Consider the following 13,694-nt stretch of genomic DNA (forward strand, 5'->3'; position numbering starts at 1 on the left):
ATCTTCAATGAATGATAACACTGATACAGTGAATCAACAGCAGAAGCTTTATACTATTGGGTATACTCCCCCTTGCCCAACCCCGGAATAGAAAACAATAAAGGAGCATTATTCAGTCAAGTTTATTCAAATCGGCATTGTTCAAGTTTATAGAGGCTTCCTTTTCATTCTGAAACTTGTTTTTGATCCAGGAAGAATAGTTACTAGAATAAAATCATGAGGTTTTTCTAATCTTATAAAAAGATTTAGGATGAATTTCAATCTGAAAGGTTACCAGAGGTATGTGAAAAGTGGTCGAATAAGCAAATTACTGGCTATACTTCAGATATTCTGGGGATGTCATTCCCCTCTCAATCTATAAGCTATTTTTAAAATGTTTTTATAGGAAATGCAATACAGGCTACAGTCAGTTTCTACAAGGTAGATTCAAAGTTGTAAGAGATCTTGTAAAGAGATTTATCCAACTCCAATAAAATAGATAACATCCAAATTCAGTAAGTTTGCTCAAAGTCACAATTGTATTAGGAGAAGAAACAAGTGGAATTAAAATCAAGCTAGTAATAAATAAAAATAAAAAATCAGGGCTCTTTAGATTCCCAGTCCCTTTCCTTGACACCTATCTACTCAAAGAATATGAGAAAAAGAGTGAGCGACACATCTGAGTCTCTCCAGTTCATTCTCAATGAATCTTCTTTGCTTAATCCAAAAATGCTTTACTTTTACCATGCTAGTATAAACCAGGGCTCTCCTCCAAACTAATCAAGAGTGAGGACTGTCTCCTCAGAATCTGGAATAAAAAGCTTGAGGAAAAAGACTTCTCAGTCCAGAATAATCCAACCACTCATTTATCACCATCCATAGAGTTGCTGCCTCCGAAAAGGAAAGAGACACACACCAAAATACTCGAAAACTCACTAAAAGCAGCAGAGATGCAACTTCAGATGTGTCCCTTCAACCCCAGGAGTCTCCCAGAGGAAAGCCTAAGAACCAGAACCCTTGGAACCATCCTTTACCAGGCAAAGATCCTGGCAATGCAAGTACAGGACTTAGGAGGAAAGTGAGGGCCCACTACAGGACTTGCCATGCATATTTTGCCACTACTGTATAACAGCAAACGTGATAACCCTTTGCCTGTCTTCATGGAGACAATACTCTAAGGGAGCTTGATCATTAAAAAAGAAAAGCTTTAAAAAAAGAAAAAGGAAAGTAAACTATAAATCTCAATGAAATATAGTTCACGGCCATGTAATAAAAGTCATAGTATGGTCAATGAAGATTATAACTCATAATCACCAGAACATTACTTCTCTCTTTATTCAGTAAGACCTTGTCTTTTTTCTTTTCTTCTTAACTTTTTTACCTTGTATCTCTCATAGTGCCTAGCACTAAACAAACACTTAATTGAAGGGATTTTATTTCAGTTCCTTTTACACATTTAATCTGCAGAAAAAGGAATGGTTAATGGAAATTGCTGGATACCAAGACAGACTGTTAAATTTGGTGTCTAAATGGTTAAGATCAAGGGCTACAATTTGTATTTACTGTAAAATTTGAAATATTCGAGCATTATTCTGAGTACAAAATTTAAATGACAACCGCACCCCCAACCCAAGCAATTGCATTTACCTTAGCCATGACTTCTGGATCTGGTTCTTCCACAGGGTCAGCCCATTCAACTGTAACTACATTTCCCCATACTTTTACTTTTCCACTCATCAGCCGGCGTCTGGCTTGTGCTGCTGACTTGTGATCCTCATACTCAAGGAAGCAGAACCCCCGATTCTTCTTTTTGTCATCGGGTTGATGATAGAGAATAACGTCCACCAAACCCTCTGTTAAACCAACAGCCAGATATATAAGCCAAAAGCATCCACCACACATTTAGCGATTAGGCAGACCTAAATCCACTTGCCGAAGAGCAAAAAATAACTGAAGAAGCCTCAAAATGATTTGCTAATTACCTAGTAGACAATTAAATCAGCGTTATTAGATATGGAGCTAGGGACAGTATTTTATGTTCCCTTTTAAATTTTAGGGATCCTGAAGGTACAGCCATGAACAAATCCAACTACTGTATTCTGACATACAACGTTTTAGAGTGTTTGACATAACGTGAGCTTAAAATTTATGAAAATACTACCAAGGAACTTAAAAACCAAATTATAATATAAATCCAAGAGAACACTCAACAACTAATCATGACCAAAAATCATCCTTGAATCTAACTTTTTAAAAGTTACTATTTTTACCAAGAATAAAAGTAATTGCTTAAAACTGGTGTACCTCTGGTCTTAGTCCTGTACCCTCATCTTTCCATATATGTTCTTTCTAGGTGGTCCCTACTTTTAAATACCATCCATATCCTTAAGAGTGCTTAGATTTTACTCCTAGCAGCAAGATCCAGAATGTGATTTGGATGTGGGAGAGCTGAAGTGAAGGACCAGAGATGAGGCAGTCATAAAACTAGGAGGTTACAGCATTGGATGGTTCATCCACATAGATGTTAAAAGTCCTAACAATAAGTCAATTTCGGGCAGAAGAGAAAGACTGTGAACCAGAAAAAATCTTCAATTAATGCAAGACTGAAACCAGAAGAGCAATAGGTGACAGCTTGAAGGAGGGGGAAAGGATTGTTTATCTGTAGCATATGTCTGGATGACAAAAATGTAAAGAAATAATGGTTTTTATATGGGATGGAGAAGTAATGGTCTAAAAGTGTTTTTTTAAATGCAGCTAGCATTAGTGGATCTCCATTAGCATTTAAAACAATGAAATGGAATAGGAAATGTCAGACTAAATCATATGCAGTAAGCGAAAATATAATTTTGTTAAATTTTGTTTCAGTTATATATAAATGTATATAAATCTGTGATATAAAATGTTCTTTTCAATCACTTCCATGGATTTAGAATTGGAAATCTGGAAAAATCTGACCTAGACAAGGTAAGAGGAAGAAGGAGGATTAAGAACTCTCACCCCCTTAGCCCTAAAGCACACTGAATGTCAAGGGGGAAAAGCCTTCCTTCACTTGAGGGCTACCAGGGCAAAGACTGTGTCAAAAGCTAGGGTTCAATTAAGGCAAAGTAAAGAGGACATTCCAAGAAATTGAGGCTATGAGGGAAGCTGCTTAGTCCAAACCACTAAAAAGAAGAAAGGAGGCAATTTAGACACTGAATAGACATGTGAATTCTTAGATTAAGATACACCTCATTTTTTTGCACTTATAAATAGTACCACAGATTTCCCAAAACTAATTTCTAAATACATTTTTGTTTTACCTGTGACTTTACTGAATTCTTCCAGAATGTTTTCTTTAGTCTTATTCTTCGGAATTGATCCAACAAAAAGCCTGTTGTTTGCCACAGAAATGCACACTCCAAGGTGTTTACCAGGGCGAATTTCATAGCTGTCACACTGAAAGGAAGAAAAGAACCAGACACCCCACAACCACCCCAAACTCAGAACAACTGATCTCAATCTAAAAAACTGAACAATTTAAGGTCAAACACTCCCTGCTTAATGAACTCACTGAGCTCCCTCATGCTTGCCGTAACATAAAATGTGTATTTTTAAACTTGTTACAGCCACTCGTTTTAGTTTTAACCTTCACTGCTATTCACTTTATCTTTAAAAAGATCTGATTTCATATTTCAGTATTATCTATCTGAAGATTTTCTCCCAGAGAATTTCAGAAAAAATACCTGAGACTGATCATTCATCTGCCCTCGGAGATGAAATTAGATATAGATAAGCCACAGGCAAAATAACAATATATAAAGAACACCAGCTATGTTTAATCAATGTAAAGAAATTTAGAAGAATTTCACATTTTACATAAAACACAGAATTCCAACATCTGAAACTACATATCAAACACAATACTTATAAAATTATATGAAATGATAGGAATAAAAAATGTTTCATTTAAATGGCTATGGTGATGATTTCCTTGATAAACTTTAGCTTTTTAATGGCTTAACATTACTTACCTATTAGTTTACTAAAAGATATGTAATTTTTTCAAAAAAATCATCCATATGTTGTCAGAAACAAGGAAATAAAGCTTTGAAAACTTCTCGGTACTGAATAAACAAACTGGAAGGAAAAGTCCATAATAAAAACTAAAATCTGGGTCAAGCTAGAAGTAGAACTAATTTTGAGGCAACTAATAAAACCAAAAGCCTTGGTGAAAGAGGTTACCATTCTAGAAGAACTAGAACTAGACTAAGTGAGGCCTTTAGCTGTCTGGCAAGAGTATGCCAAGGAACAATGATATTGCTATTTTGGGTTACTGAGAGGGTTGTATCTTAACAGAACAGGAGCAAAGATATAGTTAATTGGCATAACTGCTAATAGTACTACTACTACTCTGAAATAAGTACAAAGGGTAAAAGGCCCTACAGAAAGGAAATTACTAGATTGGTTATAAAACAGTAGAAAAAGAGAGAAAGATTAAAGACAGAGAGAACTGGAGGGCTTGGAAACAAAAAGATAGAAAAGAACAAGAATATACTTAGAAAATAAACTGTATGATTAGGCTATGACAAAAACAAGAGAGATTCACAGCCATTTCCTGAATTGTGTCCTAAAAGTCACTGTTGCCCAGTTATGTTCCCCAGAACCCATCCCAGACTTCATCACACTTTAAGAATCCTACCCTAAAGTTTAACAGCAAGAATTGACATTTTTGTCTAAGATCAAAAGAGAGACCTGCAGGAGCCAAATATTCAATGAAATTTTAGATACTAATCACTCTAATAAATAACTTCTTAGAATTATGGGAGACTTTCTCTAACACCTTATTTCTTGGGTATTTTCATTTCTTTTTTACTTTTATAATCAGAAAAAAGTAGCCAATGGTCACATACCAACTCAGTCAATATAAAAACTTTCAAAGCAAAAACTAAACAAAGTGAAACAATGTTAACTGCAAATGTTTTTAATTGAGGTATTTCTCTCAAATAATGACTTGCTAGACAGTGGGCATTTGCTTATCACATACCAGTTTAACAGCTTCCTGTGCAGCTTCCTTTCCACAGAAGGTGATAAATGCATACCCTCTGTTCTGACCAGACAGTGGATCCATCATAAGACGTAGATCCCAAATGGGACCAGCCTTTTCAAAAAGGGGCACCAACTCATCCTCATATAAATCTCTTGGTATTTTACCTACAAAGACCTGAAATAAAACCTCTGTGTTAGAATCCCAATGTAAGCATTTGATTTTAGAGCCACAAAGCCTAGCTGCCTTTTTTTTAGGGGGTGGGGACAGAAAGATGGTTAAGGAAAAATGGGGACAATTTGAATCTTGCAAAGCTAACCTTAGTTTTTATTATAATGACTTTCAGGGCATCAACACAGAACAATATTCTATATTGAAAAATGGAAAATGATTAATAAAAGTGTGCAAAATTTGTAGTAACAACTCTAAATTTTGAATTTTTATAATTTGTCTTTTTCTCACAAAAAAACAGAATAAAAGGCATGTATGAATCTTCATGGAAACACCTCTTCATTTTTATAAAAACAATAATTGAAAAGAAAGATTGATGAGGTCTTCCTCATATTTTCTCCTCAACTCCAAATTCTTTACTACTTAGAACTCCAGTGCTGGGACTTCCCTGGCGGTCCAGTGGTTAAGACTCGGCCCTTCCAATGCAGGGGGCGCGGGTTCAATCCCTGGTCAGGGAACTAAGATCCCACATGCTGCGCGGCTTAAAAAAAAAAAAACTCCAGTGCTTCAATCTATCCCTTTCTCTATCAGGATATTACATTTTAAGTAAGTATGAAAAAAATTTTTCAACATTTGAAGATTTTGTGTGCTTAGTTAAAATTATATAGTAAGTAGGATTAAGTTATATAAGAATGATAAATTAAATGATAAATTAGAACAATCAAAAACCCTCTCAGTATTTAGTATCAGACTACAATTTTCTTCAAATTTCCACCATGTCAACAACGTTGAAAATAATCTTTTATGTTAAAACATTTGCAATCCACACACAAAGTCTTAAAGAGTAAATTAGTGTTTGCATGAGATGAATTTTCTAGTGAAACTCATCTACATCAACATTTCATATTCTGAAATGACCTGATTAATGAAGTAATAATAATAGCAATCCAAAAGATGCCAATATTATTACTAGAGATTAAGTTTCTGGTGTTAAGCTCTACTACAGTTGTGCTATCTTAAGACAATCCATGTCAAAATAATCAGATTCACCTTCACTGCTAGCTACCTGGTAAAACCTGAGGTCTTCTTCTAAATCTCTAGCACAGTTCTCACACGACAGCTATTCTCATTTGTCTACCTCCTTAAAGTCTCCAATCCTCGTTCACTAAACCTCATTCTAAGGAGATCACCTGAAAAGCCATTGGTTTCCTAACATTCTTTCCTCTCAGTGCTAAAAGCCTTTCTCAACATCTATTTTCACTTCTTTCCTTTATACCTCAGAAATTTACCTCCTTTCCAAAAAAAGGTTAGCTCCTTAACCCTAATAAATAAGCCCATTTCTTCTCACTACCTTCTTCTGGAAATAATCGCAAATCTTCATCTCTTCAACCGTCCTATTTTGCTCAGTGCATTCTTTCCTTCCCAGTGGCTCCTCCATCTTCAAACATGCCAAATCTCCCATAACAAAACAAAATACAAACAAAAAAACCCTTCTTTAGCCTATATCTTTCCTTTCACTTTTAAATGCTTTGAACACATGGCCCATATCTGTTTTATTTCACTCATGCAGTTATTCCTTTCAACACATCTACTGTATGCTTAGTACTGTGCAGCTACGAGAAGTATAAATAAGACATCAGGCATCATCTGAGTGACATCCCTACAGAACCATCTTTCTAATAAAAGCTCACTCTGAAAAGCACTTGCATCTACGCTCTCTTTAACTCTCTAAAAATTGGCTTCTTCTTCTATCACTAAACTGTATGCCCTAACGTCACTAATGGACTTCTAAGGACCAAATTCAGAAGTCTTTCTTTCCTCAGTCTCATCATCCTTGCCTTCTCAACAAGCATTAACACTGGTGATCTTATCTTCTGAAAATTCTCTTCCCTTAAGCTTTCAGAATCCTCCACTAACCTGGTCTTATCTTTAACTACTCCTCTATCCTTTCCATGGTGATTCGTCTATCCATCTAATAATAATCTGCATGTTTCCCAAAGTTATGGCCCTATTTCCCATAATTCACTGTATTTTCTTCACTCGTAAGGATCATATCCATTCCCAAAGGCTACAACTCTACAGTCATCTCTCAATACATCCCATACATCCCAAGACCTAATTCTAGATCTCCAACTACCTATTAAACATTTCCTCTGGTAGTCCTGATTTTACCCCAAATCATCAGTAAGTTTAGCAATGCCAATTTCTGTTTTTTGATTATAAATGTATGTATAGATAAGAATGACTATGTATCAGAATATTAAAAGTTGTTATCAATGCATGAAAAAAACTACTCTAATTTTATTTTCCTTATTATATTTTCTAAATATTTTACAATAAAGGTATAATATATTTGTAACAAACGTTTCCTTTATCCAAAAATCAAAATGACTAAAACCTACCCTTGTCAGTCGGCTCCTCTGATTTTCCCCACATTTCTCTTGGGAGAACCTAATTTCTGCTCCCCCCCTCCCCCCCAAGATGACTGAGGAAATAATACTCTCATAAATAAAAACCTCAGATATTTTTAATCCCTCCCATTCCCATCCATATCCAATTTATTTTTTAAATATAAGCTGAAGTCGCTCCAATGTATAATGCTACCCTATACAGATAACTGGCTCCCTTCCTATTCAGAGAACTTGTCCAGACCTCTCACGAGACGTGGACTCATAAGCCATGTATTTTTCTACATTCTAGAGATAAGAGTGAACACCACAGACAGGTCTAGGCATTAATGAGGCTTATATTCTACTGATAGACAAAAAAAATTTAAAAGAGAAACAATATGATTTCAGGAGGTGTTAAAGGCTAAGTAAAATAAAAGCAAAGGGACTTCCCTGGTGGTGCAGTGGTTAAGAATCCGCCTGCCAATGCAGGGGACATGGGTTCGAGCCCTGGTCCGGGACGATCCCACATGCCACAGAGCAACTAAGCTGGTGCGCCACAACTACTGAGCCCGCATGCCACAACTACTGAAGCCCGTGCGCCTCGAGCCCATGCTCCACAACAAGAGAAGCCACCACAATGAGAAGCCTGCACACCACAATGAAGAGTAGCCCCCGCCCGCCAAAACTAGAGAAAGCCCACACACAGCAACGAAGACCCAACACAGCCAAAAATAAATAAATTTATTTAAAAAAATTTTTTTAAAGAAAAGGGGGACTTCCCTGGTGGTCCAGTGGCTAAGACTCCATATTCCCAATGCAGGGGGCCCGGGTTCGATCCCTGGTCAGGGAACTAGATCTCACATGCATGTCGCAACTAAGAGTTCACATGCCACCACTAAAAGATCCCACATGCTGCAACTACAAAAAAAAAAAAGGTCCTGCGAGCCCCAACTAAGACCTGGCGCAGCCAAATAAATAAATAATTTTTTTTTTTTAAAAAGCAAAGAAAAGGGATAAAGAAAGAAGAGGCTGTATTTTAATAGAAGGGCCTCCCTGAGAAGGTGAATTTGAACTGAGACCTAAGAGAGAAAATTAAGTAAAAATCTGAGGAAAGAGCATTCCAAGATGATAGAACAAGTACAAAAAGATGGGGAGTACAACTGACATATCTGAAGAACAGCAAATAGGCCAGTGATTAAAATAAAAGATCTGGGACTTCCCTGGTGTCGCACTGGGTAAGACTCCACGCTCCCAATGCAGGGGGTCCAGGTTTGATCCCTGGTCAGCGAACTAGATCCCACATGCATGCCGCAACTAGGAGTTTGCATGCCACACCTAAGGAGCCCACCAGCTGCAACTAAGATCTGGTGCAACCAAATAAATAAATACTTATTTATTTTAAAAAATTAAAATAAAATAAAATGTCCACACAGGAGACAGTGATGGGAAAGGGAGAACAGGGGCCAGATTAAGTTAAACCATGGTTAGAAGTTTGAGTTTTATTTCTTAGGAAGACAGAGGATTTGAGCAGACAAATAACTGAGTATTACCTATGTTCTAAAAGGAATATTCTGCGGCTTCCCTGGTGGCGCAGTGGTTAAGAATCCGCCTGCTAATGCAGGGGACACGGGTTCGAGCCCTGGTCCGGGAAGATCCCACATGCCGCGGAGCAACGAAGCCTGTGCACCACAACTACTGAGCCTGCACTCTAGAGCCCGCGAGCCACAACTACTGAAGCCCGCGCACCTAGAGCCCATGCTCCACAGCAAGAGAAGCCACTGCAGTGAGAAGCCCACTCACCGCAATGAAGAGTAGCCCCCGCTCGCCGCAACTAGAGAAAAGCCCACGCACAGCAACCAAGACCCAACGCAGCCAAAAATAAAATTAATTAATTAAAAGAAAAAAAAAAAAGGAATATTCTGGCAGCTGGATAGAAAGTGGACTGTATGGAAAAACAGGCTGACCAGTCAGCTTAATAGGGCAAGGGATGATGGTGGCTTGGTGTAGTAGGATGATAGCTTAAAGGTAGGGAGAATTTGAGAAACAGTGAGTTTTTAGTTATGTGGGATTCAAATCTACATTTTAGTTACCTTGAGCAAGTTTCTCAATTAGTGAGTCTCAAGATCCTTATCTGGGAATAACATCAGCAAGAGGGTTCAATTTCCATGTGAGCAGACAGCCCACATCTTGATCCTCATTTTATTCCCAGCACTGAACACAGTGCCAGGGACACAACAGCTGCTCATCTTTGAAAGAATATACGAATGAACATCTACCTCATACTGTAACTTATGCGCTAGATCCCATCCTTTCTTTCTTACTCAAGGACACTTGGTCCGGCAACAATTTTATCATCAATTTCCCCCTTTATACGTGGATCATTCCTATCAGCACATAGTATGTTATAATTTCTCCCTTAAAATTTAAATTAAAATAAAAAATATATCTTGATTATAACACCTTCTAGCTATTGCCCCGTTTCTCTGCTACCCTTTGTAGCAAAATTGCTCAAAAGAGCCATATATACGTGCTGCCTCAAATTTCTCATCTCCTTAGTCTCTTGAATCTTCTCCAAATCTGGCTTTTACCACCATTCCAGTCAAAGTCATTAATGCCATCAATGCTGTCACAATCAAATGTCAATTCTTAGTCCTCATCTTACTTGGGAAGTTTGATATAATTAACCATTCTTCCTTCTATGAAAACTTTCTTCACTTGACTTCTGGGACACCCTACTCCTGGTTTTTCTTACCTCACTGGCTCTTTCTTCTCAGTCCCCTTTGCTAGTTCCTCCTTGTCTCCCCAAACTCTAAATGTTGAAGGGCTGCAGGAATCAGGTCTTAGACCTTTTCTCTAGCTACACACACTTCCTTGGTGACACATCCAAACTCATGGTTTTAAAATACCATCTAGAGACTTTCCTGGTAGTCCAGTGGTTAAGAATCCGCCTTCCAATGCAGGGGATGCAGGCTCGATCCCTGGTCGGGGAACTAAGATCCCACATGCCGCAGGGCAACTAAGCCCGTGCTGCAACTACTGAGCCCGCATGCTCTAGAGCCTGTGTGCCACAACTAGAGAGCCTGCGTGCCAGAATTACAGAGCCCACACACTCTGGAGCCTGCACACCACAACTAGAGAGAAGTCTGCACGTCACAACTAAGACCCAAGGCAGAAATAAATAAATAAACAAACAAATAAATAAATAACCCATCTAGATGCTTATGCCTCCCACATTTATAATCTCCAGCCAGAATTCTCCTATGAACTCCATGATATAAGCAACTGCTCACTCAACAGCTCCATCTGGATGTCTAAGAGACACCTAACTCATAACATGTCCAGAACTGAACTACTATCTTTCAGTCCTGCTAATTTGCTCTTCTTTATAGCCTTCCTCATTTCAACAAATGGCAATTCCATCCTTCCAGCCGCTCAGGTCGTAAGTCTTAAAGTCATCTTTGGCTCCTTTCTCTCATATCTCCATATCCAACTCATCAATAAATCCTGTTAGATATGCTTTCAAATTATCCAGAATCTGACCACTTCTCACTAGCTTCAGCCATATCACCCTACAACATTATCAACTCTATAAATCAGTATTCATTAACAGGGCACGGCACTTTAAAAAAAAAAAAAAAGCTACTGATAAAAGGTATCCTGAAACAAAAAATACACAAGAGTAATTGGTATTAATTTTGAAATGTATTTTTTGGTGTGGCTAGGTTCTCTGGCCACACTAGGCCTAGCCTGGTTTGAATATTTTTAAATTTGAGAAAATCTGTATTTGAGTATTTTAAAACTGTTCTGGGAAGTAAATTCTGCTTTATATTGTTTCTATTAACATAATGCAGTTGTGCTTCATAATTACATCATTCACCATCCATATTTTCTCCCTACCCATTACAAATACAGGCAAAAGCAAAGAAAGCACATGCAGTGGCACTGTGAAAATACAGTTGAGGGGCTTCCCTGGTGGCGCAGTGGTTAAGAATCCACCTCCCAATGCAGGAGACACGGGTTCGAGCCCTGGTCCAGGAAGATCCCACATGCCGCGGAGCAACTAAGCCCGTGCGCCACAACTACTGAGCCTGCGCTCTAGAGCCCGTGAGCCACAACTACTGAAGCCCGCGTGCCTAGAGCCCACGCTCCGCAACAAGAGAAGCCACCGCATGAGAAGCCCACACACCGCAACAAAGAGTAGCCCCCGCTCACCGCAACTAGGGAAAGCCCGCGGGCAGCAACAAAGACCCAACGCAGCCAAAAATAAATAAATTAAAAAAAAAAATAGTTGAACACACCTAAGTGAGGAAGCTAAGTGTCAGATTATTATACTTGTTTCGTAACACATGTCTATATTTTTAGAACCATTCAGGTTTGCTTCATTAAGCATACCTAAAATGAAAAAAATCTGTATTTTCAGGAAAAGCAATTTAATGATTACCTTACAGAAAGAATTCATAACAGCAAGCTCCTCATACTCTAAATTATCATTTGAATGTTAGAAGTCCAACTTATAGCTTTTCCATAAGAATACTGTTCTATTTTAAAAGAAACATCAGGGAATCCCCTGGTGGTTCAGTGGTTAGGACTCCATGCATTTACTGCAGGGGGCATGGGTTTGATCCCTGGTTGGGGAACTAAGATCCCACATGCCCCGTGGCACGGCCAAAACAAAACAAAAAACTAAAATTAAAAATATAAATAAATGAAAGAAACATCCACAAACCTATGGTTAACAAAGTGCCCAATATTATAATCACTGGGGTCCATGAAGAAACATGCCAAAAATACTGATTCGTTTGAGAAATAGGAGATGGTCTCATTTCAAGATCAATTTAACTTAGGACATTAAAAGAACTTAAAAAGGCTGAAAATAAATAGTATTCAAAAACTAAGATCACTCTTCTTAAAGTTTTTAAGCTCAATTTTTAATTAACTAAAATGTAACATAAATGTTTTCCTTTTATTAACTTGTTGAGCCATTCTGGCTCCATATGAGCTGTTCAGAGGAACCACTCAATCATGTGCAGGTTAATCCTCCCCCTCCAGGACCAACAGAATCTAGTGAATACCCTCACAACAGTTCTTCCTTTACTCACTAGGCATTAAGGCTTTGAAAGTTTTGGCTGTCTGTTATCTATCCACTCATTACTTCAAGAGTAATAGAGGAAGCCCTCTGAGACTCTGGAAGGAATCAACAGAAGTAACCAGACAGCTCAACAGTGTCTTTTTTGGGGGGCGGGGGGCTGCATAGGGTCCTAGTTGTAGCACACGGGGGGGGTCTTCGTTGAGGGGTACGGGATCTTTCGTTGCGGCACGGGCTCTTTGCTGTGGCACGCGGGCTCCAGGGTGCGTGGACTCTGTAGTTTGCGGCACTCGGGCTCTCTAGCTGAGGCGTGCGGGCTTAGCTGCCCCACTGCATGTGGGATCTTAGTTCCCCAAAAAGGGATCGAACCCGCGTCCCCTGCATTGGAAGGTGGATTCTTTATCACTGGACCACCAGAGAAGTCCCTCAACAGTGTCTTTTGATTATCTACTAGGGTTGTTCCATTATCCAGCTCCTATTCACTATTTTGCAAACAAAGCAGCTTTTCTTTATATGTAATTCAAGTCAGATGCTACAAAGTCATATACTTACAGGTCTGTTAAATACACTGGTTCTTTAACACTTCAGCTAGCTAATACACCAAAGAGTTAGATCCCAATCTACCATTTCCTTTGAATTCCTCCACAGATCATCAGTGCTATGCTCTTTAAACAAGAGTTTATTACATAGACGCGATCTCCACAGAGATTACATTTGTCAATGGAAACAAATTAAAACAGTTTTACAATACCAGCTGAAGAATACAAAGATACTGTGACACATGGTAACTAGACTTACCATGGTAATCATTTTGAAACTACAGAAATATCAATATATTTATCAATATTACTGTGTTGTGCACCTGGAACTAACATAGTGTTGAAAGTCAACTGTACTTCAAAAACAAACAAACAAACTCATAGAAAAAGAGATTAATCTGTGGTTACCAGAGGCAGGGTTGAGGAGAGGATGAACTAGATGAAGGTAGTCAAAAGGTACAAACTTCCAGTTATAAGTACTAGGGATGCAATGTACAACGTAATAT

The 13,694-nt window shown here is 38.3% G+C and overlaps 1 protein-coding gene across 3 annotated transcripts in view; it reads right to left on the bottom strand.

The window, feature by feature from the left end:
• Positions 1 to 13,694, bottom strand: part of HNRNPR (heterogeneous nuclear ribonucleoprotein R) — a 33,831-nt gene that overhangs the window by 7,457 nt on the left and 12,680 nt on the right. For all 3 annotated transcript variants that reach the window (XM_068539128.1, XM_068539129.1, XM_068539130.1), the window contains 3 exons: positions 5,003 to 5,179; positions 3,279 to 3,414; positions 1,627 to 1,832 (listed from right to left, as the gene is read on the bottom strand). In XM_068539128.1, the coding sequence (XP_068395229.1) occupies positions 1,627 to 1,832; positions 3,279 to 3,414; positions 5,003 to 5,179 (519 nt within the window). The remainder of the gene's footprint in view (positions 1 to 1,626; positions 1,833 to 3,278; positions 3,415 to 5,002; positions 5,180 to 13,694) is intronic.

The sequence above is a fragment of the Eschrichtius robustus genome, chromosome 3, assembly GCF_028021215.1.
Source record: "Eschrichtius robustus isolate mEscRob2 chromosome 3, mEscRob2.pri, whole genome shotgun sequence".
Taxonomy (NCBI): domain Eukaryota; kingdom Metazoa; phylum Chordata; class Mammalia; order Artiodactyla; family Eschrichtiidae; genus Eschrichtius; species Eschrichtius robustus.